Genomic DNA, 26,198 nt, shown 5'->3' on the forward strand with positions numbered 1-26,198 from the left:
ATCTTATTAACACTTATTTTCACTTATTTGACCTTATTAATCCTTATTAACACGTATAAGACTTTATTAAACATTATTTGTCATTCTTGAAACATATTGTGTAACATATTGGTAATATAATATGAGTATATATATAACAATATATTAAAATAAAAGCAATAAAATATGAAAATATTAGCATTTTTATAATTTCAAATATTAAAAAAAATAAACACTGAAACAATCAAAAGTGTATGTCGCAATAACACCAAATAAAATTTTAATCTTCTAATGCTTCGTCATCATCATTCTCATCATTTCCTTCTTCTGTATCATCCTCTACGGCACCTCCAACCGACTTCCATATATCATTTGTTATTTTATCTTGAATACGGTTCATAGCTTTTTTCCTTTGGATATCATACATATTATAATCTGCTCTAGTCTCCATTTCTTCAACCTCTTGAAATATTGGTATCCCTAATTCGTATAGACAGATAAAATTGTGAAGTGTAAATGTTGCAACAATGATAGACAATTGAAATGCTTCATCCATCGGTGGCATCATCTTTAAGATTTTCCATTTTTTCTTTAATACGCCGAAACATCTTTCAATTGTTGAACGTAAAGAGGAATGTCGATAATTATAATGCTCTAAGTTTCCAATAGGTGGACCCCTTTCTTCAAACTCTGGAAAATGATACCTCAAGTCTTTGCCCATATGCGGGCTTAGATATCCAAGAGTATTTGGATATGCTGAGTCAACTAAAAAGTATTTTCCTATTCATTCAGAAGAAAATATTAGTATACACTAAAAATAAGGTAGCATATTTATATAAGTAACAACAAATTTTAACTTTAAATAGTACCTGAAGGTGGATAGGGGAATTTCTTGGTTACATCACCTAAACAATGTGTCCAAACTGTCATGTCATGTGCACTTCCTTCGAAGCCCATATTAAGAAAAGTAAATAACATGTTAAACGAACACGCAGCCATGACATTCCATGTTTTGTTTCCTTTACGTTCTCTATATGGCTTACCACCAACATCATCAACAACTGCTTCTATATGGGTACCATCTAAAGCTCTGACACAATCCTAAGAATGATTTTTTTTTTTATTAATATTAGAATGAAAAAATGTAGCATGTTAGGATAAACATTTTTACTAACTAAATACATTAGAATTGTTACCTTGAAAAATGGCCAATATAATGAATTGTTTTTAATTTCCGGTGGTGATTCAACTCTGATATGGTCTAATAATATCACAAGATAATGAAACCAAAGCTTTCAACACTGCTCTGAAGTAGATAGAAATGGTTGATATCGAATGTTAAAATCTCTCCGCAGCATCACGATATGAATCAGCTTTAGCCATCATGAATAGACATATGCCGACTTGCTCTTCCATGTGTATAAATCGACCATCGGATAATAGTTCTTTCCCTCTTAATACATCAATAAGCTTTATGAAGATATCTTTATCAACCCTTATTTGCTCTTTGCACAAATTAGGATGTCCAGTCAATAACCTATGTATCCACTCACTTCCAGGTTCACCCCCTATATGTAGAGGCATTCGTTCTATTTGAGTAAGTAATCTCTTCAACTCGTGCAAGGCAATAAACATCATACAATTTTGGTGCAATGTTTCGTCCATTCTACAAATCAAAATAAAAGTTAATTTCTCAAAAAAAAAAATCAACGAATATGTAATTAATAATATGTGACTCTTCTTACTTGTCATTGAAACATAATAAAATAAAGTTTCACATATCACAATAAAAACACATTAGTTACCAAAATTTAACTTATTCCATATTGGAAAAAAATGAAACTTACACACCCAAACTTTAAAATAACAAGTGCTAAGCATCTTAGACGACTTATGATAGTTTAATAATCATCATCCAAGTTATCATCGAAGCTAGGCCTATAGCAATCATCTGGGAATGAGATTTTTGTCTTCAAATACAAGATTCTAAACTCATTACCCGGAAGAGACAAAAACAAATCACTTTCATCTAGATCACGTAAGAACTCCAACACTTGAAGAATGAAAGACTTTCCGTAATTGCTAATGCCGGCATTCCTTCCAATATTGAAATCACTTTTTCATATTTTGATGGAGATGGTCTAGGTTGTGTCTTAGAGGAACCAAGTTGTACGTTTCTTCTTAAATAATCCATGCAAGTTTCAATGTCATCCTTCACACTCTTTCTACTAGAGGTAGCACCGCAATCTGAACTCTTACGTTTGTTAGAAGATATGCTCTTGGGAGGGGACCTGCTTTCGTAACCTGACCTTTCAGTATCTTCCATATCATCATCTTTGTTCTAAGTTCTTCATCAGAATCCCCAGCTCCTTCCTTAGAATCATCTTGAACAAGAATCATGGGTTGTTTGTTTTTGGTTTGTATGGTCGGTCCTCCAACGGCGGGAGACCAAGATTTGTTACTTGTCGCATACGTCCCAACAAATATATCATACAACTTATCCTCAAACATCAAGGGTTTCTTTAGAAAGCTGGAAGAGTTCTTATGTTTCTATAAGGCAATACAATAAAAAAAATATATATTATTGATATTATTCCAAGTAATAGTAACAAAAATATAAGTAGAAAAAGCAAAATTCATAACCTAAATACCTTTATAAATGCCTTCCACTTCTCATCTTTTGGATCAATCACAGGGCAACCCGTTTCCTCATTCCAACCAATTCCTGTCCAACTTTTAAGTTCGTTCCAAGCTTTAAATTTTCCTCTAATGTCACTATAAAAGTTTTCCAATTGTTTCTTTTCGAACTCTTTCCATGTTTGTGCATTCAAACGTAATAGAATTGTGTCCCAATTATACTTGCCACCTCTTTACCTTTTGTATTCTTTTATTAAATCCAAAAATATCGCAATATCCTCATTGTTCCATGATGTCCTTTCCTTAGAAGCCATTGTAGTTTTGCTAATAAATAAAATTTTTCAAAGCATTATTAACTATATGAAGTCCTTAAGATACTAATATGGGTGATGTTGAGACTTACAAATATAGGTGCTAAGATCAAAAATGCACAAAACAACAAACACTCTAAAGCAATAGTTTAAAAACCAAGGTACACGTACTACTCAATTCCGAAATTCGTATAAGTTAGCAAATCATGTCCTTGTGTCAACGATAATGTAAGATAGTATAACATATTTCAAATTTAGTAGCTAATATAGACTTACGTATGTAGCTTGTTTGTCGATCAAGTACACTTTTTATTGAAACTACCTCCGCAAAGCCTGAAAAATATAGTATGAAAATAGTATATTAGTATCAAAATAATGAAGTTATCTACAATACTCATAAACAAGCTTTCGTACCTCCTTGGTGTTTGTGAAGATACACCTAATTAGTTGTTGAATAAGAAAAAGTATGTGCGTGTATATATATAAATATATATATATAAATATAAATATATATATATATATATATATATATATATATATATATATATATATATATATATATATATATATATATATATATATATATATATATATATATATATATATATATATATATATTAGTAATGGTAACTAATCTCATGCATGAAGAAACTAAAACCACTATTTTATAGCTTAGAAATAGTGTGTACTTGACTTTCAACAACATGCAATTAATCACTATTCTATAGCTTAGGAATAGTAAAAAGTTAATGGCTAACAACACTACTATTTTATAGTTTAGAAATAGTAAAAATTTTCCTTTGGTTTTGTTGTTGATGTGACTTTCATTCTCATTAATTTCCCTTTGTTTTTTTACACAAAAATAATAAACTTGTTTATTTGCTTGACTTTTATTTAAGCAAAATTTATGTGATTGACATGTTAGTCTTACCATAACTTATGAGTATAACATTACTTTAATTATATTTTTTTATGCAAATGTTACTTTATTCTTATATGAAATAATGATAATAAAACACATAAAATTTTACAAAAAAAAAGTGAAAAGCAATCTTGATTAGTAATAACTCTATATAAATATAATAAGTGGAAATAAGGTGAGGAGAACGCTAATTTAGAACTTATTAACCTTGAACTTACTAAACTTATTAACCCTTATATGAACTTATTAAACCTGAAATAAGTGAAAATAAGGTGAACAGAACAGACCCTAAATATTGTAAAAGGTTACTAGAGGAAATGGAGCAAGTATTTAAAAACGGCCGAAAAAGGAAAATGGAGCAAATATTTAAAAACGAAGGGAGTAATATAAAGGATATTTTTATATTTTCTTAGCTTATTTTTGATTTTCTTAGCTTTATTCCCTTTCTCTCTCCTCTATCTACACCATTAGCCCATCTTTGTCACCACCGCACAACCATACGCACCACCCACTGCACCATTATAAGTAAGGGTGTCCATTCGGTTTTCGATTTGGATTTACCCAATTGAAAGTATAGTAGTACATGATTTATACAAGTATTGAAAACATAGGTTTACATGATTAATATTAACAATATTTTTTTTGTAAAATAACGCTTTCATAATTCGGTTATTTCAGTTTTTTGGCTCCAAACAAGGTTATTCCGATCCGATCCGATAATTCGAATTTTAAAAAAAAATCAATTTGATCCGATCCGATTTAAAGTTCGGATCCAATCCGAATTGATAATTCGGTTTGGATTGTATTGGATTTCGATTTTTATCCGAATAATGGACATCCCTAATTACAAGACCACTAACATCACCACACGACCATTGTACGTCCGTTAACACCATTGTGCATCCACCGTATGATCATTAGCACCACTACCACGGCCACATTAAGACCATTGGCACCACCATCACAACTATTAACACCATCGCATGACCATAAGCACCACCACCACGACCATTAGACCATCTTCAATGGTGAGACTTGAGGGAGTTTCTTTAGGAGAGAGAAAGTATTTTTTGCAAAGGATACCAATAAGTTGGTATCTAAACTTAGCAACTCCAAAAGAAAGTTGCTAAGTTTAGATACTCAACTTTGAATCTCATTTGACAAAAAGTGTGGGCCCTTATCAATATTATAATATGTTTTGTAATTTATTTAAGTTTTAATTTTTTTTTTCTAAAAAAACTTATAATATGATTTGGTGGGCCATTAATTGAAAGTGACATTAGTATACTTTAGAAAGTCTCACCATTGGGAAATTAGACTTTACATGAGTTGCTAAATTGAGAAGTAGGTTGGGTATCACTATTAGAGGTAAAAAACAACTCATTTTGTATTTCAAAACTCAAAGTTGAGTCTCACCATTGGAGATGGTCTTAACACCACCACACGAAGTAGGGTGTCTTTCAACCGGCCGGCCAAATTATGCCCCCGAAAACGGTTGTGCAACTGTGGTTGTGCAAAGGAGAAAGCATAAATGCTTTGGGAGGGGAGAAGAGAAAAAGAATTGCTTTTGGAGGGAAGGAGAGAGAAGCATGTAAATATTAAAATAATCTAGCTCTCATATTTGCAAAATTGCCACTATATTAACATAGTCGGTTTATATGACATATTAACCAGACACAGCTCCATAGCACTGTAAGTTGGATACTTTTTTTTGTTTTGTTATGCTGTCAATAAACATAGTCGTTTGGCTATGGGAATGCGTGGGACGCTCTGGTATTATTAAGTATCCTCTATTCCTTTTGAGGATCCTCTACAATACTCAACATCAGAGAGGATATCTTCAACTGAGCTGAAAAGTTATTCAAGAGGATAAGTATTATACCCTCTCTAATATATATAATTTTAGGGCATGTTTATATTTATTGAACTAAAGTGAATTGAACTGCGCTGAACTGATTTGAGCTAAATTGAACTGAATAGAACTAAAATGAATATTTTATGAGAGAAAGAAATTAAGAGCTGAAATGAACTGAACTGAACTGAAATTAAGCTGAAGTGAACAGGCCCTTACTCAAGATTTTGTTTTATATTTTTGTTTGTTCACATATTCTATTAAACTTTTTAATTTTTTTTTTTACAGAACTTTTAAAGTTTTTAACAATGTGCAACGAACAAATTGGCTAATTATTTTATTTTTATAATATATCTACTCAACTTAGCCCACTCTATAAGACTAAATTTATTTTATTACACTTAACACTTTCCTTCAAAAAAATATTTTATGTACTATTTTTCTCTAAAATTAGATAGATAACATTAATTACATTAATATGTGTGTGATTTTATCATGAATTCTGAACTTAATTCCATTTTAGTACTCCGTATTTTTTTTTATTTGGTATGAACATTTTAGTAAGCTTATTTAATGTTTATATTATTATATATAGTTTAAGCCAAGAGGTACGTATATTATTATCCAAAATTTAATCAGACTAATCACACATATATACAAGTACTTCATACTCTGTAGTATCTTTACACTAGATGAAACCCGTGCAATGCGCGGTTTGTTAGTCTTTTTTAAAAAAATATTTTTCATATTTGTGTGATTAAAATTGTTATTATATTAGTTTTAAAATATTAGATAAAATTCCTAATCTCAAAAGATAGTATTTTGTATTTAATTAATTTAAACTTTAAAATTTCATTCGTCAATTTTGCTTACGTGGTATTTGAATTATTTAATTGTAAAAGAAATTAATAATCTCTTATTTAATTGGTTATAACTTAAATTTTATAATCCTACATGGCGCGTTAAAGAAAATTAAATCTTACGTGACTCTTTAAAAACTCGGGGAAAAACTCCCCTTTTATTTACGATAATTTATCCGTGACGGCAGACATTACTAATTTTCCTCCGAAGTTTTCATTTTTCTTCCTTTGGAGCTTTTCACTTTTACGCTGCACACCTCCTTCTCTCTCAATCTCTCTCCTCCATTGAAGCGCGTGCTCTTAATTCTCCATTGAAGCGGATTCTTGGCTTTCTTTACTCCATTGAAGCAGCTTCGAGGTAAGATGCTTTTATTGTTTTGTCCTTTTTAAATTATCGAATTTGAATTTCGCAATCTAGGGTTTATCGTTGATTTGATTTTCAGTATAGTAATTTTAGGGTTCTTGTAATGTTAAAAGTTGAACTTTTGATTATTACTGAGGTTATGAATGATTATAGTGATTGATTTTGTTGCTGGAATCCTGATATGTGCAAATTGTGTTGATATTCTTATGTGAGAAGATGTTAATGTGATGCTTGGAGCCTGATTTGATAATTGAGTCAAATTTGGCTGTTAATGTGTTGCAGGCTGTTGTTTATACATCTTGATTGTAGGATGGAACTATTAAAAACGGACCTTTTCTCCCCGAGCCCAGGGCGGCCGCCCTTCAGTTCTGGCTCGAGGGGAGGGGCCGTTCTTGTGTGATTGAGTGAGAGCCACGTTTAGAATAAGATGTTTTTTTTTTATTAAAAACTTATTTTTATTGTTACCCTTTTCTCGGTAGCTTTTCGGACTCTATTGGACTGTTAATTTGTGGAAAGAGGTTGTGAAATTTAAATGGCATTACGGTTTATGTGGAGTACCGTGTAATGAAAAAATTAACCCTAGAATTATGCGGTATTACTATAGTAGTAGAGAATGTCGTAATGGGGCTTTTAAGGTTTTATTAATTGTGTATACTTGGGTGATAGGAATGTAGTTTAGCCTTTTGTGTTGAAGGATAGGTAGTTCCTACTGTTGTTTGGTTTGATGTCACTCTAAGAGCTCCACGAGTACAACTAATACCAGATAAATTTTCTGCAGTAACATGGGAAGCTTGGAAGTTATACAAAGATTCATCGATTGTGGCTGATGCAGTTAAAATAATGTGGTTCCTGAAACAGTTAAAATTACATCCTTTATGGGAATTTTATTGGTGAATTTTGAGCTAGTCATTAAAATTGGTCGTGAGAATGCTGAGGTTTTTGCATAGAAGTGCTTTACGTCTCTAAACTTTGGAGGACAGTTCAACCCGAATGCCATTTTCTCATACATCTTAATACTACCTTTCTGAGCCTGAAGTGTAAATTCATTTGTCATAATTCTTGGTATAAGCACTATAGACAGAACATCCTAAGAAATCAATTCTTATTCCTGCGGTGGGGGGCCTGGAGATTGGAGAAGCTTTTACCTCTTGAGTCTTGAGTTATTTTATTGGAAATCCTTTGTTAAGTATGGAACTTGTGGATATTTTTATGTTTGATGAGATGCAAATGCTGTTAAAAAGATGTACCTTACGCTAATAAGGTGGCCATCGTAGTAGAATATTTGTAGCTTTATGAAGCAACAATCTGAGCCTTATACTTGGTTGTTAACATCGTGAGTCCTGCAACTTGTACAAATTTTTTGGTCTCGAAATTGCATGCTGATGATTTGGATCAAATGCTCGCATTGCTATACTAACGGGTTAGTGATTTTTATGACATGTCATATTCTTATGTAGTTTTAAAAGCTTACATTTATAGATTTTCTTAATTTTTTTCAAGGGTGCAAGGAGAGGGAGGTTTGCTCCATGGGAATTTGGTTGTTTGAGAACATTTCCCTTTAAAGTTCTGTTTATGGAATTTCCTTCATGAATGATCCCCTATTTGGATGTTCTTATGTAGAATGCTACTTTACTTTTTAAGAGTTATTTGTTTTTTTTAAAAAAATAATCTAGATTATACTAATCCTATTAGAGTATTGATGGATTTTTCTTTTTGCGTGTTTCAATGTGATTTCGAATAGGTATTTTTCCCAATGTTTTCATTTATACCCTTTTCTATTAACAATTTTAGAAGATAGGGTTTTGGCCTTTAGAGGGATTGGGTGCTTTGGTGTTAATGATTGAGGTTCGATTATGGCAATATTTAACTAGATAGCCAAATGTGATTTTGAAAGGTTAAATCTCGAGGTCAAAAGTCTTATTAAAGTTGTACTAATTCCAAATGGGACTATAAAAATGAAATAGATATAATATAATATAATTTGATGTCAAATTCATGTGCTTTATCTTCTGGGTGTTGTAACTTTTGCCCTTTTGGTAGAATACTAGGTATGATATTGAAATTTCTTGATTAGTTGATTCCATAATTCTCCTTCCTATTCTATTTTTTTTAATTTTATTTTTTGGTCTTATTTGATTCGTTTCGATGAGTAGTTTATTCATATTCAATTGTTATATATATATTTTTTTACTTATATGCAACCATAAATATTAATGATCAAAGTAATACATTAGCAAATGTGCACAGTCAAAATGGAAAGAACATTTAGGAGTAAAGGGAGTTCTAAGTATTCACAATTTATACATATGCAACTTTATTTCAATAAATTAGTTTAATTATTTTTGCCACATCAGTGGTACTTGTTATTGTTATTGCTTTGTATGTGGGAGAATTTGTATGGTTATTCATTTTGTTCTCTTAATTCATTATTGCTAACATGGGTTAAGTTTCAAGATTTTATGTTCCTAATTGATTTTTTAATTTTATTTCGATTAACTTGTTATATTATTAAATTGACTTGTTGTATACTTGAACAAAGTCAAATGTATTTAATAAAATTAAGTGAAATATGAGGTTAGGTAGTACAATTGTTCCAAAATCCCATGTGCAAAAGTACTACTTCTGCTAATAATTTGAATAATTTAGACTTAAACTAGGAGAACATGTAAGATGTTAATATTGGCTTAATTTTTTTTTTTTTTTTTTCATGAGCGTATCATGACTATTTGATGTGTATTCCATAGTGTATGCTTTAAGTGTATGTTAATATTTTTAGGACAATGTAAGATGTACATTGCAAATGATAAAAAGTCAACTTCCGTTCATGTTCATGGAATAATCCTTTATGGACGTACTTTTCACCATGGGTATGAACAAGTGATATATGACGTGCATGACTGGGTGAGGCATCTTTATGCCTTTTAAAAGCAAGGAGTTGGAAGGTGAGTTTTGCACCAAATATAAAGGCGAATGAATGGTGAATGATGCTTTGAACATGTGCTTATGATTATTTTAGACATCAAGGACATCAATTTCAGGAAGCTAATGCTATTTGCTAAGTCCATGTATATTGGGTCCTTTGGTGGTAATGGGAGCTTGGATCAAATCCCAAAGTCTTACTTTAACTATTATATTAGGTAGTAAGACTTTGGGCGTGAAAATTCAAGAAATGTGCTAATCTCATTATAGTATTACTTGTGTTACAATTTGTAAAGGTAAGGCTAAAGGTTATACTTGATAAAGCGGGGGTAAATGAATATCCCATAAGTGGGCTAGGCTGGGCTGGGCTGGGCTGCATGAACCAACATGAGTACTTCACATGAGGTCGCCCATCCTAAACCTACTCTCAATCATTGGGCTCATGTCAAGTGATGTGACAGTTTTACACTATTACCGACCTATCGTAACCCTCCTATATCTAGGCTTGGGACTGGCACTGAGTTTGGCACACTTTAGGTGTAAATGATTATCTTACGTGAAAATGCAAATCGAACACAAAGCACACAAGAGGAGCTTCAATAAAAGGGAGGTTACATATAAGGCCCTACTCTTTTGAGATGATGTAGTCGTCTGCTTTGCTGAGTATAAATAAGCCGCTTTGCTAACACCAGCTTTGCTTTGCTGAAATTTGCTCTCCAGTGCTCATAAGCTCTAGAACAAGAATAGGGCCTACTATATTTTGGGAGATTTTACTAATTTTGGTATAAGAGATGTTGATTTGGGGTTTATCCATGTATTAGTATTTGTTGCTTATGGTGGATGGGTTGTTGGATCATTTTTAGCCTTTGTCAAAGGCAAAAGTATGTAAGTTTTGGAGGAGATTAATGTAGCAATAATTCTTTACACCTTGGTCACTAGGTGGTTTCTTCCCAGCTCTTTATTTCAAAAGGTTTTTAGATCTCCACTGCTCCTGGATGATGATATTCCCCATTTTGGATGGTTGAGTTGTCAAAGAAATTTAAAATGGAGTGGATAATGATTTGGACTATTAAACGATTATGCTAGGAGAATGGAGAGATTGATGTGGAAGTTGAAATTGAGTTTGAAGTGAACTATCAATCTCCTTACAAAAGAATTGATGGTTGTTAGTTATGGGTAAAGCCTTAATTTGTGTTACATGGACTGTAGCTTAAAGTAAAGTGATAGTGTATTATGAAAGGTTGAAACTCAATATCCTACCTTTTCTTAAAAATCGAAATTTCCTACCTTAATATGTCTAATATTGATGATAAGTTTGCTGTAATGGAGGAATAACTAAGTGGCGTGATTAGAGCCCCTATCCCATATTGAATTAAACACAAAAAAAGTTTAGTGTTATGGTTGGGTTGGCTAACATTTCCATCTCGGAGCATCCTGTTTTCAAAGAATTAGGTCCTTATTAGAAATGACAATCGAACCGAGAGAGGCGCCAAATTCGAATCGATATTGTGTGACGTTCGATTGGTTCATTTTTGGAACTTAGGAGTAATGATCTTTCGACAAGCTTGTAAACCTTCACACGTCATACGAGCAACATCATTCTGTACTAATGTTTCGAAGCTAAAGTGGAGGCCCGAACATGGATACATAAGGTGATCGGTTTCAATAAAAAGGTGTTTTAATTTATTGTAAATGGCCGCATATCAAGATTAAGAAGAAAAGTTGTTTGACAAACTGTAGTGATATGGTTTTTTATGAAGCAACAACGGGGAAGAGGTACATGGGAATGAAGTTGAATATGCCATTTATTATGAGCATTCTTGGTGAATAATTTCCTCTTCAACCATGCTTGGCTTGAGTTTATTGGATTGTAAAATGGCCATCCATTGTTATGGAAACCGTTTCACGAAGAGGCTAAGAAAGCAATGGCGCTTGTTGATAAAGCTTTAGCTTGAAAAGATGAAGTGAATTATTCTTTGTGTAACACTTCTAATAAAGAGGGTATAGAATTTTAAGTCTACTTGTGAGCACTTCTAATAAAGAGGGTACATGAGAAGCCTACAATATTTTAAGTCTACTTGTGGTAAATAGCCTTATGTGCTTAAGAGGATGCCCAAAACTTTCCAATAATCAAATGTTATTCAAAATCGTTGTACACTATCACTAGCAAGAAGCAAGACTTGGCTATTGGTGGTGCTTGTATGTGATTGTCCGTTCATTTGCGTAGTGGCGGAGGTCTAATGAAGTCATATTAGAAATTGTGGCGCCTCTCTTATTCGAAGAAGTTGAAAAGAATGAAAAGAAACGGGGCAAGGTAGCTTTTATATGAACAAATCACTATTATTGGTGGCAAATATGAGGAAATAGGGATGATTTGGTTATGCTTCGAAGTTCAAACATTGTAATTTTTTTTTAGAAAGAACCTCTTTTTTAAAAAATTAGTAGCCTTGTAATTGCACATTAGTGTGTATGTTGGGTAATTATTATTTTATCTTATACAATATAGGAATGATGCTCTCCTATTAATGCTAATGCAATTAAGCCCATTTTGACAATTAACAATAATATTAATTAAACTTAAATAAAAACTAATTTTACAATCAAAACTAGTTTTCATTGACTGAAACTAATGTTTAATGATTAAAACTATTTTTAATGATTCATTGTTATATTTGTTGTATGAAACTAATGGTTATTAATGATTAACATCGTGTTTAAATGAAGAAAACTCATGTTTACTAATAAAATATTTATAATGTGAATAGAATAGATAAATTTTGAAGTGACATAAATAAGTTCTAATGGCATGCCATCTTTGGAAAATGCAAAATCATGCACCAATGTACACCCTCCATTCTTTTTTGTTCTATTCACTTTTCATTTTAATCCTTTTTTTTTTTGGTAAAAGTTTTGTGTAGAACAAACTCACGTGAGTCCGGTCATACAAAGGGAAATTTTTTTTTAGGAAAAATAATTTTAATTGTGAGAAATTAGATACTAATAGTCAGATATTAGATTATAAATATCAGATATTAGATTATAAGTGTCAGAAATTAGATAATAATGGTCAGATTTTAGATTATACTTATTCGGTATTAGATAATAATTGTTAGATAACAGAACTTAATTGTAAGAACTTAGATTATAATGGTCAGATATTAGATAATAAGTATCAGAAATTACATTATAATTGTCAGAAATTAGGTTATATATATATATATATATATATATATATATATATATATATATATATATATATATATATATATATATATATATATATATATATATATATATATATATATATATATATATATATATATATATATATATATATATATCAGATATTAGGTTATATATATAAGGTATTATGTTAGTTTTGTCCTTACCATCCATTTCTCGGCCGCTAATTCGTCCGGTGTAGTACTGCAACAACGATGGGAAGACAGCGATTGAGGAGATAGAAAAGGAGATGAAGCAGAGAACAAAGCAGAAGGTAATATGGTATCCACAATAGCAAGAAGAACAGGAGCAAAGAAGAACAAAAAAGAAATTAGTAAAGTAATTTAGAAAAACCCACCATGTAAGTTTTAACAGGAGAGAGAAAGTTGGGGGTCCGTGAATTGGGTTTCTTCAATTATGAGAAATTGATGAATGAAGAACACGGAGTATTTGGGTTCTTGAAATCTTGTTGAATTTAGAGAGTAATGGGGTTTGAGATAATTGAAGCTTTTTTGGGGTAACTTCAAATGTTCTGTTTCATAATTCAGAGTGATAAGTTTGAAAAGCCGGAAAAGGTGGGGGAGGGTCGCCGGCGCCGGGGGTTGGGAGGGAGAAGGTTGCTGGTAGTGACAGTAGGTAGAGGGTGGGAGTATACATTATAAACTGGATTTACGTAAAACGGACTCACACAAAACCTTCTCTCTTTTTGCACTCACTTTACTTCATTCTATTTTTGATTTATCCCTTCTACCGTCTTTCCCTTTCATGGCTTTCAACACGACAATTATTACACCTTTCTACACTCACTCACATTATTTACTTACACAAATCCACATTTTTACATCATTTTACCTACTTTATCTTACATCCAAGCACATTTTTCGATACTTTTTTAAATTGCGTATTTATAGTAATTGAGTAGAACATAAAAAATAAATAAATAAATAAATAGAGAAAGCACATGTTAGGGTGGTTCAAATATACATTTGTATCATTTTAGGTTGGCCGAATTTTAAAGGATTTTAATTAACAAAACCAAAATCATTCAATTTAGTATTGGGTGTTCAACAACCCATAATCTCATATGAACATCAAATTATTTGTTTAACTCAAATGAAGGATTCCCCATGTCTTCCCACTAATTGCTTTAAGCCCCTTATAATCTATTCTAATTACTTTAATAGTGTATACCTATTTTAAAATCCTAAAAGACTTTGAAATCAAATTTGTGTTGTGAGAACTGCGATGTGGTCTACAATCAACACATCATTTATTCCCATGACATTATGACAACATGATATTGAACCGGATTCGTATTTTCTAACCATGGATATTAATATACGAGATATTAATTATTCACCTCATGGGCTCTTATGATTGATCAATGCTTGATGAGAAGATGCTTATTCAAAATTAATGTGTAATTACTCAATTTTATAATTTATTCTATCCTAGGGCTTTCTTTTTGGAGACAGTTTCAGTTATTCTTTCTGGGGAGGGGAGACCGGGGATAGGGTCATTAGCTGCTCTTTTATCGAGGACAGCTTTCCCTCTTTTTTGAAAGAAAGGTTTCCCTCTTTGTTTAACATCTAATTTACAGGAAGGCAGGTGTCTCTTTACTGGAATTTAATTGGAAATGGTGCTTTTCGCCTTCAGTATCCCTTTTGCCTGCGTCATATATAGCAGCTGAAATTGCTCTGTTTTTTCTCCCAACATTCTAGCCTATTATCTGTAATTCAGTACAACCTTCGCCTTCGGTATCCCTTTTGCCTGCATATATAGCAGCTGAAATTGCTCTGTTTTTTCTCCCAACATTCTAGCCTATTATCAGTAATTCAGTACAACCTTCGCCTTGGGTATCCCTTTTGCCTGCATCATATATAGCAGCTGAAATTGCTCTGTTTTTTCTCCCAACATTCTAGCCTATTATCAGTAATTCAGTACAACCTCTTTCCAAAATTAGTTTTGTTGATATGCAGGTTTTCAAACTTCCAATTGAAGGTAAATTGAGGAGATTGACAAACTAAATAGTTTTGAGAAAATATTGTACAAGCACGTGAAGGAACAATAACCTTTTGAACCCCACTTGCAGATCTGTTTACTTACTTTTTCTTCATTTTTTTTGCTGTCTTTATACGCTATAATATGAAGAGAGGGGACTCAGAAATGAGTACTAGTATGGCCAGTTGGAAGATATGCTGATTGCTTTGTCAAATATGCTTATAGTGTAAGCTAATTGCTTTTGGATGTTTCACACTTGTGTGTATAGCCAACCTGTCTCTTAACTGGACAGAGGAATTAGTGATTAAACTCGACCTCTGTAAGTGACTCTGGGGCTAATGAATAGTGACCAAACTTTGACTTGCTTGAAAGTTTTATGAGTTTGAAGTTTGTTACATTTATATTGATATTGATTTTACATGGTAGTATACATCATTTGTAAACCATATTTGCTTGCTTCCGTTTATGGACAGATTGAGAAGGAATGAATACCTCTGCTTAATATGTCTTGTCTTGACAGTTTTTTTTTTAATTGTAAAAGCAGTTTTATTTCTACTAAAAAAAAAGAAAAAAAAGAGCATTTTTATGTTTGAAATATCTTAATTATATAACTAACCTTTTATTCTTTCAATGCTTCTTGCAGAGCTCACATTTGAGTAATCAGGATCCTGCTATTTTATCTGGAGAAATGAGTGGAAGTAGCAAGAGACGCCATTCAAAATGGGACCATAAAGATGCTGAAGCACTACCTGAAAACTTTTATGATAGGGCTCAGACACGGAGGGTAGGTAGTTTTTTTCATGACGGAATAGGTTAATGGTCTTGTTTAGGGGTAATTTTTGTTATATTAAGCTGACTTTGTAGATGATAATTTCAATTGACAGCCTAGAGAGCCCCTTTCACCTGATAGAGGTTCACGTAGACACGATAGTCGCAGCAAAGAAAGCGCAATGACTTGGGATAGAGAAGGTAATTGCACAAGAATCTCTCCAGGACTAGATGAATGGAGACCTCGGCATTCAAGTCGGTCCCCCAGGAATGGTTGGGGTCGATCACACCGGTACGACTTGTAAGATGCCATGTCCTGTTCTTTTTATGTTTCCTTTGGATTTTGTAATTAGAATTTTGATTGATATCCTATTCTCTTCCATAGATCTAACAGGCACTTTTTTTTTTCTTGTTTCATCTTTTTATTGTTATATCCTACATCAAATATTGTAGACTAGGTTTTTCAAAGTGGTTAATATGTTCAAACAAGGGGTAGACAATCATTCACTTTAAACTTGTAGTTTACCCTTTACCATTTGATTCATGTCTCCCTTCTGTTATCAGCTTCTTGTGCTAGATGCTTAAAGGGTTTTTTTTTTTTTTTTTTTTTTTTCCTAATCTCCTAAGATTTGGTTTGATGTCTAGGATTAGTAAGAGCAGGAGCAGGAGCCGGAGCCAGAGTCCAGCTCATAATTTTAGACGGGAGCCAGCAGTGAATGATAGGAGTATTAGCAGATCTGGAGTTCCAGCTCAAATATGTAGAGATTTTTCTTCTGGAAGATGCAGGAGAGGGAGTAGCTGTCATTTTCTTCACCAGGATGAAATGTATGATAATAGGCGACTGGAATGCAGCTCACCAGAAGATTGGGAAAGTAGACAACGAAAGACTGGAGGTTCAAGATATTCTCCTGATGACACCAAAGACTGTGCTACAAGGACTGAAAAATCTGCTCGTATCTGTAACGAATTTTTGAAGGGTAGGTGTAGAAGAGGTGATTCGTGCAGGTATGTGCATGATGATTCTGCTGCTGATGTGTTTGATAAAGGAGTTGAAGATGTCTACAGGAACCGAGATCATGACCTTCGAAGTAGAGATATCTATCCTGAACATGATCATAGAAGTAGGGATACCTATCGTGATCTTGATCACAGACGGAGGGATACTTATCCTGACCGAAATCATGAATTTGAGCCTCCTAAAAGAGGTGAAACTCCATGCAAGTTTTTTGCTGCTGGAAATTGCCGTAATGGAACTCGTTGCAAATTTTCTCATCAGGTTCAGGAAATATATAGTCCAGATAGGAGGTCCCGAGGTGATAGGCGCGGCCCAGACCATAAAAGTGAGGGTGGCCAGGTTTGGGAAGGTCCAAGATGGAGTGATGCGACTGCTGTCTCAACTGTTCCAGCAGTGCAAGGTTGGGGAGAGGACAAGAATGAAAGGAAAGAAATGACTACAGCAAGATATAAAGGTGATGGGAGGGGTCCAGACCATAAATATGAGGGTGACCGAGGTTGGGATGGTCCAAGTTGGTGTGATGTTACTACAGTACCTAATAATCCTGCAGCGCATGGTTGGGAAGATGATAAAAATGAGATCACAGAAGTGGCCAAAGACATGGCTGGATCAAGACCTGGGGATGATTGTTGGAGCCATGATATGCTAGACATAAAACAAACACGAGAAATATCGACTAATTTAGGCAAATCTCAGATCCAGGACAAAAAGCAGGGACTTCAGTGGAAGATAGAAAATACCGTCCCTGGCTTGACGGAAAATTTTTCTGGTGATATGGAGATTTCTCCTCGGGATATTAAACAGCAGGGCTTGAACCCTTCATCTTCACAAACTGCACCTAACATTTCTTTTTCAGATGTTCAGCAAGATGTGGCTGGAGAAGCTTCATATGAGAAGCATTACCAAGCTGGATTCCAGGAACAGAAAGTATTTCATGATCCTTTTGCTGACCAGAATCCAGATTATAAGGATAATAAACCTATGTTGAATTCTGGGGGAAGGAGAGATGTTCGAGATCATGATGGCTCATGTATTGTTCAGAATCAACCATTGAATCTCCCACAAGGGCAAGATAATTTTCAGCCTGATCAGAGTGTCAATGTTCGCCCTAATACAAACATAAATCCCCCACTTGGGCAAACTCAGCTGTCACTCCCTTCTCATTCTCTTCCTGGACAAAGTCAGCCATCAATTCCTTCGCATCCTCCTGGAAAAAATCAGCTGTCAATCCCTCCACAATCTCCTCTTGGACAAAGTCAGTTCTCACTCTTTTCGCATCCTCCTCCTGGACAAAATCAGCCGTCACTCTCTTCACATCCGCCCCCAGGACAAAATCAGCTGCCACTCCCTGGACCTCCTCCCCCTGGACAAAATCAGCTGCCGCTCCCTGGACCTCCTCCCCCTGGACACAATCAGCTGCCCCTCCCTGGACCTCCTCCCCCCGGACAAATTCAGCTGCCATTTCCTGGACTTCCTTCCTCTGGACAAAATCAGCTGTCACTCCCATCACAGAATGCTGGACAGGGTCAGTTGTCTCCACCTTCACATCTTTCTCAAGGAGAGGCAATGCAAAGGCAAGTTTCGCATAATCCATCGGCCTTTTTGGATAAAAAGGTTGATGGGTCTCACGTGGTCAGTTTAGCTTCATCTGAAGTTGCTCCAGAATCTGCTACTGCTCATAGCTCTGTTAGCAATGAGCAACTGGCACAACTCTCCCATCTCACCGCTTCTCTGACCCAACTACTTGAAAGCAGGCAGCAGCTTTCACAGTTTTCGACTGCTGTTACTCCCTGTAGTTTGTCTAACCCACCTGACATAGCAGAACCTGTTCCTCCAGTTTCTGCTGCTACAATCCAGCTAAATCAAGCTCCTGAAGCACTAAAGCCATATGATCCTTTATGTAATAGCGTTGAGCCAAAGATGCCAAACTTGGGTAATCATTTGTCGAGTGTTGAGCAGAACATCTCTAAGAATGAAATATGTAACAAGGATAATGTGACTCAGCAAGAGCCTCTTGCAGCATCCAAGGATGAGAAATATGGCAAAACAACAGATGAAGGAATAATTAAGGCGCTGGAAAACGGGCCTTCTCAGGATACGGGTGCAGATGATGGAGCTGATGACGATAAAAAGCTGAAAGATACAAAGGGACTCCGTCAATTCAAATTTGCATTAGCAGAGTTTGTGAAGGAGCTTTTAAAGCCTTCATGGAAGGATGGTCATGTAAGCAAAGATGCCTACAAGACAATAGTGAAGAAAGTGGTTGACAAAGTTACAGAGACACTAGGGCCTCAAATTCCTCAAACGAAAGAGAAAATTGACTTGTATCTGTCGTGCTCCAAGCAAAAAATTGACAAACTTGTACAGGTGAGTTTCTGTTTTCAAATTTGCACCTTTAGATCCTGCTATCATAGATATTGCAGAATCTCTTTCATAGAAGCAAAAGCTAGCGAAACTCAACTGAACCTAATTTGTGCTCTTGCAGGCATACGTGGGGAAACATCAAAAGAGCTAAATCTGACTAATGGATTGCTGTATTGAATATGATTTTCCTGTACCATATTAGTGGTAGCTGGGTTTTTTAAAATTCTTGTACATTCATTTTATGCATTAGAGGTAACCCTTTTTCTGCATGTAATTTTTGCTCTTTAGATAAATTAGCTAGCTTGTAATGTATGAGATAAATCTATGAATTTGATTGTTAGTTTGGCATTTCTTTGAGGTAGCCACTTATTGTTTTGGGCGATATGCCACTCAAGAATGTTTTGCTAGCACGGAATGCTGGGCAGTTTTCGACTTTGGACTCATGATCAAATGCAAGTGGTATAGCCTTCTGGGAATACCTCTATTGATCAAGATCGAACAATATAGCTGTGTTTTGTTTCGTCCTGCAGGCTGTAATTCATTACATATGAATGTAACTAAATGAAGTTATAGCACACCCATCTAATCATCTTCTATGCCTGATAGGTGGTCACTTCTGCAGTTTTGTGTTCAGGTAGAATATTACTTGGTCTGAAATCCGAAAGGTTGTGTTTCTACCACCATAAATGGCATAGTGAACTTGCATGGTTGAACACATTCTAATCTGTTTGAGTTGTATAACTTGTATTGTTAGCTTACAACTTTTATGGTAAAATAATAGTTTGGTTCAAAAAAATTATATAGTCACAATTTTGACTTAAAGACAGTGGAAATTAACAAGAAGCAAGTTTAAGTAGGGTTCAAGTACCTTACTAATTCAATTTATACAGGTAAGATAGACGTTGATTAAGAAAATGATAAATATTGATCTCTTTCATGAGTTTGTAAGCAAATCTGATTGAATATAAATCTAATCAACTTCAAACTTTTGGTTAAGTTGGTCTCCAAGCATGACATCAGTGTTAACTTTTGGTTTCTCTATATGAAATGTTTAGCCCTATGTATAAGGGGATACGCTATCAGAATCGAACTCGTGGAAATGGCCAAGTTAAAATGGGGACGATAATAATGATTGCTCTCTTGCAACTCCAAAAATGTTATACTAGATGTTGAGTAAGCTTAGGGTTCAACGACTTGCAAACAAAATTTTTTGTTTAGAATTCTATCACATTACAAAAGGGGCATCGTGGATGATGTCATGTGTGCAATCTTGAAGAAACAAACTTCCAGTTTAAGGGAGACAAATACATGCCTTCGATTCCCCAAAAAACCAATACCTTGGATTTTACTCATAGATTCATCACTTACCTATACTTAATTTATGTAGGGGATTGCTTTATAAATTACAAGTATTATACAAGTATATGCTACTTGTAAATATTCCTCTTAATCAAAGTAGTGTCTCATAAGTTTACACTTGCATATACATGACCTTGGGTTTTTTGGAATTGGAAATATAAAATACTTGTTGCCTTACATTAGCATGTGGAAGTTATACACATATAGTTTCTCCCTCATTTATTTATTACTTATAATGATGTACTCGTACAAAACTACAAATGTATTTATGTTAATCTTTCTTTAAGTGATAAGTATATGACTAATCTTGTTTAGTTTGTAACATTATAATAATTACTAAAAGAATAAATAAAAAACTCACGAGGTACATGCGTTTGTAAGGGTGAAAATAAAAGGTTGTTCTTATAAAGGTCAGTATACAATATATCTGGTTTGGTTTGGATTTACTACATATTGTTCAAAGCTGAATTTGATTTAGGCATTTATCAAGTAACGCAAAGGTTAATATCAAGGTTTTTGGGTTTCTTGAGGTCAAGACAATATTGATTAGGAATTGATCGAGTTACTATTCTAGTTCATCATTGGTACAATCTATTATATGATGATCTCTCTAATTTCTTGTGGTGATATATTTTATTTTATGTCATTAACATATACAAAGTTTTTGTTATATATGCTTACAAATCATATAAATAGCTTGGTTTAGCATGACTTTCAAAGACTGAATCATGCACTACAAGCTCCGGTGACTTGATAAATGACTCCTTTTCAATTAAGAAACTCAGAGTTTGGGTCATTTTAGGTAAGTGTCCAATCTAGTTCAAGTTTGAATTACTTAGTTTCTTTTTGATCAATTTATCACTTGTTGACAGTTACAAAATGCTTCATACTTTTACGTACTTTAGGTCAAAACTGAGTCTAAATTTGAGAAATTTTATTCGAAATAGTCATTAAAACTCAAGAGAAATATAATAGTGATTTTGAGATATTATTGAGTTCTGAAGAGGGATTCGCCGGCTCGCCATTCAAGATGATATAAAGTTGTTTCAACACTTCGAAATTGTAGCCATGAGTACAATTTGTAAAAGGTCAATACCTACAGCTCAGACCCGTGAGCTAAACAAAATCAAGGAAAGCCTCAAATTCTTGAACACTGACTCACAATCAAGCCAAATCAAAGTCAAGCATTTTAGCTCAGATTTACTTTGTTGAATTAAAAACATGTATACACTGCAAAATGCATGTTACTTTTTTCCTGAACTTTAAAATTGGAATTCATAAAGTATTTAATGCACATTAAGTTATTAGTACTACGGAGTACAAAAAATTGAGTAAAATTGATATTATAAGAATATAATCTTTAAAAAATTGAGCTATATTTTGATGAAAAGTTGTACATGAAAAAAAATGCATCTTTGACTATAAAGTAGACAATCATACTAAGACAAAGAAAAATGGCTGAAATCATGAAACAAACTGATACAATACTTTAGTTGACTGTATGGGTTTTAAGCTAATTTTAGAATTTTATACCATTAAATTCTAACTCCAACGTACTAGAGAAATTATTTATATTGTGAATTATAAGTCATGGTACAATTGTTAGAAAGAATGTCAAATGAACAAGTACATAACTTTGGATGAATGTATGAATTTATAAATTGGAGCAAACTTCGTCATTCTCTTGCCAAAATCATGCAAGGAAATGAATCAATTGAGTTTGATCGATTTATTAAACATTCACTATCTCTTGGACTAATTTAATTCAAAAAGAATAAATTGAGCTAAGTTATAAACCGTTTCTAGCAGTTTAGTGTTACTTATAGTTTGCATATTGGATTAAAGTAGTTTCCAATTCTTTTCTTTGTTTTTTTGGGTTGTTTATAAAAAATTTAATCTAATTCAAAATTTCATTATACATACAATGTAACTTGTACCATACAATATTTATAGTCTCAACATTAAAAAATCTAAAATAATGGGGATACCAAACAAATTCATCAACATAAAATCAAGTTTCGTATATATACGGAATAATAACTTTAACAACAGTTAACACCGGTTCCAGTCCAATACTCTTATCACCGTATATCACTCAACTCAATTATATACTAAGGGCTTGTTCTCATTGACTGAAATGAGCTGAACTGAACTGAACTTATTAGAGCTGAACTGAACTGAACTTAAATTATTAGAGCTGAACTGAACTGAACTGAATATTTTATGAGAGAAGGAAATTAGGAGATGAACTGAACTGAACTTATTAAAGCTGAACTGAAAATAATTTGATGAGATCAGGGCCTATCTTCCAAACCAAAAAATAATACGAAAAAAAATTGAAAATAAAATTTTAAATCAATAGAAAAATGAAAAAAAATATATATACTCAAAATTATAGAGAAAAAAATAGGGAAAATAGGAGTGATGAGCCATTAAATAATGTAATGATTCAAAGGGTGATGTACAAATGGTTGCAGTGCAACTCTCCACACGTAATCTTTTCACAACCAGCCATTTTCAATTTTTCATGCATCTCTCTTCTCCCTCTTATCATAGCGTGCGTTTCTTCTTTGCATGCTCATGTTTTTTATTTTATACTATAGTTTTCATCATTAGCTTTTTTCCAAATTATATTCACTACTATAGTATATATATAGTTTATATAATATAAATCATTTTTCATAAAACTAAAATAAATTAAAGTCTCACGTCACTAAATTTTATGAGAACTCATTTTCCGGCAACTTGTAGACACTTAATTTGTTACATATCATACGTATATGTAGTGAGTCTATATTTATATATTCTCAATGTGATCTTATATTATACATTTATATGATTATATTATATAGTTTGCCATGAAAAAAAGGTAGACGGACCAATCTTCATAGCCTGAAACTAACTGTACTATGACCATTACTTTTGGCGCCATATATATATATATATATATATATATATATATCTTGGTCAATCATATCCTAACAAACTTTTTTTCTTCTTCATTCTGTTTTTCTTAAATTCTCACATGCATTGTCCAAACATACAAATTAAATTAATTAACTACAAATCGTAAATTTCGTAACCTTTATATAATTAAACAAGCTAAATTAATTAATCTCAATTCAATTAGTACATGTATAAGTACACCTATACAAACGCACACATACACACGCATACATACACATGTAGGGTACATACATACATGTCAATAGAATAGAACAATTTTGAGTTAACTATAATGCTAGTATATCCTATTACTTATTGTTTAATTATTGACAATAGCATTATAGTTATTTCTCAATAATAATGCTAATGATTTTATCTATTACAATAATGCAACGTACGTACATACATATATATACCCTAGGGATTACATATATAATCAATTTCGATATTAAACTAATCAATCAATTAATTAATTAATTACCTCCATGCTGAAAAATCATCCCCTCATGATGATGATTACCGTTATTATTATTATCCCTAATAAGCACCACTTTTGAGCTCCCGGGGCTAGAGTAGGGACTAAAGAGCGAGGCTGAGGCCGAGGGAGGCGGTGGCCAATCAGAAGGCGATATCGTGGGGACGGGTGGTTGTGGTGGTGGTGGTTGGTGACTGGAGGACCCGGATTGAAGTTGACGGATTTGTCTCTTAAGAAACTTAACATAACGAATAGCCTCATCAAGCATAGAGGCAGTATCCATTTTAACACCACCGGGTACTAACCGTTGGAGGATCCGAATCTTTTCGGATATCCGTTCCCTCCTATGTCGGGCCGCCACGCTTTGCGGGTCATTACTGATCCGAGCATTTCTTCTCTTTGGCTTACGGATAGCTGCCGGGTCAATATCCACGGGTTGCATAACCGCGATCCGGTACATCATTTCTTTCATAGCTCCTAGCTCCTCTTCTTCCTCAAACTCATGCTCATCTTCCTCTATTATAATTTGTTCTTGTATGTTTGTTTGTTTGATGATGTATGATGATGATGATGATGATGGAATGGAGGGTTGAGATGAGTGTGTTGTAGGAAGATTATGGTAGGTTTGCCATACCGGATTATTATTATCATGTATGAATGGATGATGAACATGATGGTCATGTTGATGCTGATGATGATGATTATCATCAACCATGTCCATGGAAAGGTTAAGGCTTTTCTCCCAATTGATGATGGTGGAGTTGTGGTTTATGTGGAGTTTATTATTATGTATGTGGTTGATGTCCATGACATGAGTAATATAATGAAGGTTTATGTTATTTTGGGAGTGGAGAAAAATAATAAAAAGAGGGAAGAGAATGAATTGCAAACCCTATTTAATGAAGTGCTTAAAAAAGGTGGCCTTACCATCGTATGCATAAATTTCAACACATTATGATCTTTCTATTCAAGGACATATGATTAGGGTTTGACGTATGTATACTCCAATAGCCTTTTACGGGTTGTCAAAAATAAATTTATATTCGTTATATTTTGCACCTCTTATATTAAGTCCACGTGAAAACGTCCGTATAAAATTTAATTTTTAATGTTATTAGATTTTAGCCGACTTGAAGTGGTAGAATGCAACGCGTGATATCTCTTAACTTAGCTTCTCTAGTGAGCAATACGTACTACATAAATAATATCAAGTTGGCTTTAGCCGTTGCATTACTAGTGAAATTGCAATGTAGGTGTGGCCGTGTGGCATTAAAAACCGAACATATAATAAGTATCCAGTGTTTTGAATGCAATAAATTGGAGCAAAATAACTGACTGATTAATTTTATTGATTAAAGGATAACTAAATTATTTAAAGTTATGTCTAGGATTGAATTTTTAACAAGTTGTATGTGGTTCAATATATTATTAATGGAGTGTCTTTATCTTAGCAATTTACCACAAAAAAAAAAAAAAAAAAAAAAAAAAGGGGAGGGGGTGGTGGGGGGGGGGGGTGAATCATAAACTCTCAAAACATTACAAGTTTAATTAGAAAATTCCAATTTTAACAACAAAAGGACGACAACTCATACAAAAATGATTTCAAGTTTACATTAATTACTACTTCATATATTGTAGATAATTGTGTTACACATTATAGATTCCGATCCATCTAAAATGACTTCAAAAATGCTGATGATAGATAAATAAATAAGACCGATCAACTTTTAATCCAAAGGTATAAGATTCAATGGCCACAACAAAATAAAATTAATTACTGTAGCAAAACTAGTACAGTAATTAATAATGGTTTAAAACAAGGAAAAATTATTTTTAATAATCCCAACTTTAACTCATTTGCTTTTGATAATTCCAAGTTTGGATTATTATTAAATAATCCCAACTTTAGGGGGTGTTTGCTTTCATTGGACCCAAATGACCGATGACCTGATAAACAGGTTAACTTATTTTTTTAAGTTAAAATTGCCACATAACACCATCTAATTTGTTTAATTTCTCCCTCTCTCCTCCCTTCCTCTAACCTTTTCTCTCTCCTCCCTTGAACCTGACCAGCAACTCCCTCCATCACGCAACCACCTTTGGCAACCCACTACAACATCATCCAACCTATCTCCCTCCTCCCCTAATCGTCGATAACTCTTTTCCCTTCCCTGGAAGTTGTTGTATGTACCATGGGGTGGTTT

General features: G+C 33.5%; 3 protein-coding genes across 5 annotated transcripts; 1 reads left to right on the forward strand and 2 right to left on the reverse strand.

Moving 5' to 3' along the window:
• Positions 1–259: 259 nt before the first annotated feature.
• On the reverse strand, positions 260–1,644 carry LOC145564628 (uncharacterized). The gene is made up of 4 exons (XM_081624893.1): positions 1,341–1,644; positions 1,176–1,240; positions 849–1,080; positions 260–759 (listed from the first exon to the last, which is right to left on the reverse strand). The coding sequence occupies exons 1-4, from the start codon at positions 1,642–1,644 to the stop codon at positions 260–262; spliced, it is 1,101 nt and encodes a 366-aa protein (XP_081481019.1).
• Positions 1,645–6,772: 5,128 nt separating this feature from the next.
• Positions 6,773–19,716, forward strand: LOC145562025 (uncharacterized). 3 transcript variants are annotated; one of them, XM_081622176.1, is made up of 6 exons: positions 6,773–6,919; positions 7,704–8,345; positions 15,711–15,851; positions 15,952–16,136; positions 16,481–19,217; positions 19,336–19,716. In XM_081622176.1, the coding sequence occupies exons 3-6, from the start codon at positions 15,756–15,758 to the stop codon at positions 19,363–19,365; spliced, it is 3,048 nt and encodes a 1,015-aa protein (XP_081478302.1). In that variant the 5' UTR covers positions 6,773–6,919; positions 7,704–8,345; positions 15,711–15,755; the 3' UTR covers positions 19,366–19,716. The 3 variants fall into 3 exon arrangements, with proteins under 3 accessions (XP_081478302.1, XP_081478304.1, XP_081478303.1); XM_081622178.1 differs by having other exon boundaries at positions 15,952–16,127; XM_081622177.1 differs by lacking the exon at positions 7,704–8,345.
• Positions 19,717–23,992: 4,276 nt separating this feature from the next.
• Positions 23,993–24,802, reverse strand: LOC145564629 (uncharacterized). The gene has a single exon (XM_081624894.1). It carries the CDS (start codon positions 24,800–24,802, stop codon positions 23,993–23,995), a length of 810 nt encoding a protein of 269 aa, XP_081481020.1.
• Between the last annotated feature and the right edge of the window lie 1,396 nt (positions 24,803–26,198).

Source organism: Chenopodium album, chromosome 10 (genome assembly GCF_948465745.1).
Source record: "Chenopodium album chromosome 10, dcCheAlbu1.1, whole genome shotgun sequence".
NCBI classification, from domain to species: Eukaryota; Viridiplantae; Streptophyta; class Magnoliopsida; order Caryophyllales; family Amaranthaceae; genus Chenopodium; species Chenopodium album.

Excerpts from the sequence above, each read along its gene's own strand:
- LOC145562025 (XM_081622176.1), top strand. The coding sequence starts at position 15,756 with ATGAGTGGAAGTAGCAAGAGACGCCATTCAAAATGGGACCATAAAGAT. Across the intron at positions 15,852-15,951 it reads ATAGGGCTCAGACACGGAGG|CCTAGAGAGCCCCTTTCACC; the intron begins GTAGGTAGTTTT and ends TTCAATTGACAG. Across the intron at positions 16,137-16,480 it reads CGATCACACCGGTACGACTT|GATTAGTAAGAGCAGGAGCA; the intron begins GTAAGATGCCAT and ends TTTGATGTCTAG.
- LOC145564628 (XM_081624893.1), bottom strand. The coding sequence starts at position 1,644 with ATGGACGAAACATTGCACCAAAATTGTATGATGTTTATTGCCTTGCAC. Across the intron at positions 1,241-1,340 it reads GGCTAAAGCTGATTCATATC|ACCATATCAGAGTTGAATCA; the intron begins GTGATGCTGCGG and ends TGATATTATTAG. Across the intron at positions 760-848 it reads ATTCCCCTATCCACCTTCAG|GAAAATACTTTTTAGTTGAC; the intron begins GTACTATTTAAA and ends CTGAATGAATAG.
- LOC145564629 (XM_081624894.1), bottom strand. The coding sequence starts at position 24,802 with ATGGACATCAACCACATACATAATAATAAACTCCACATAAACCACAAC.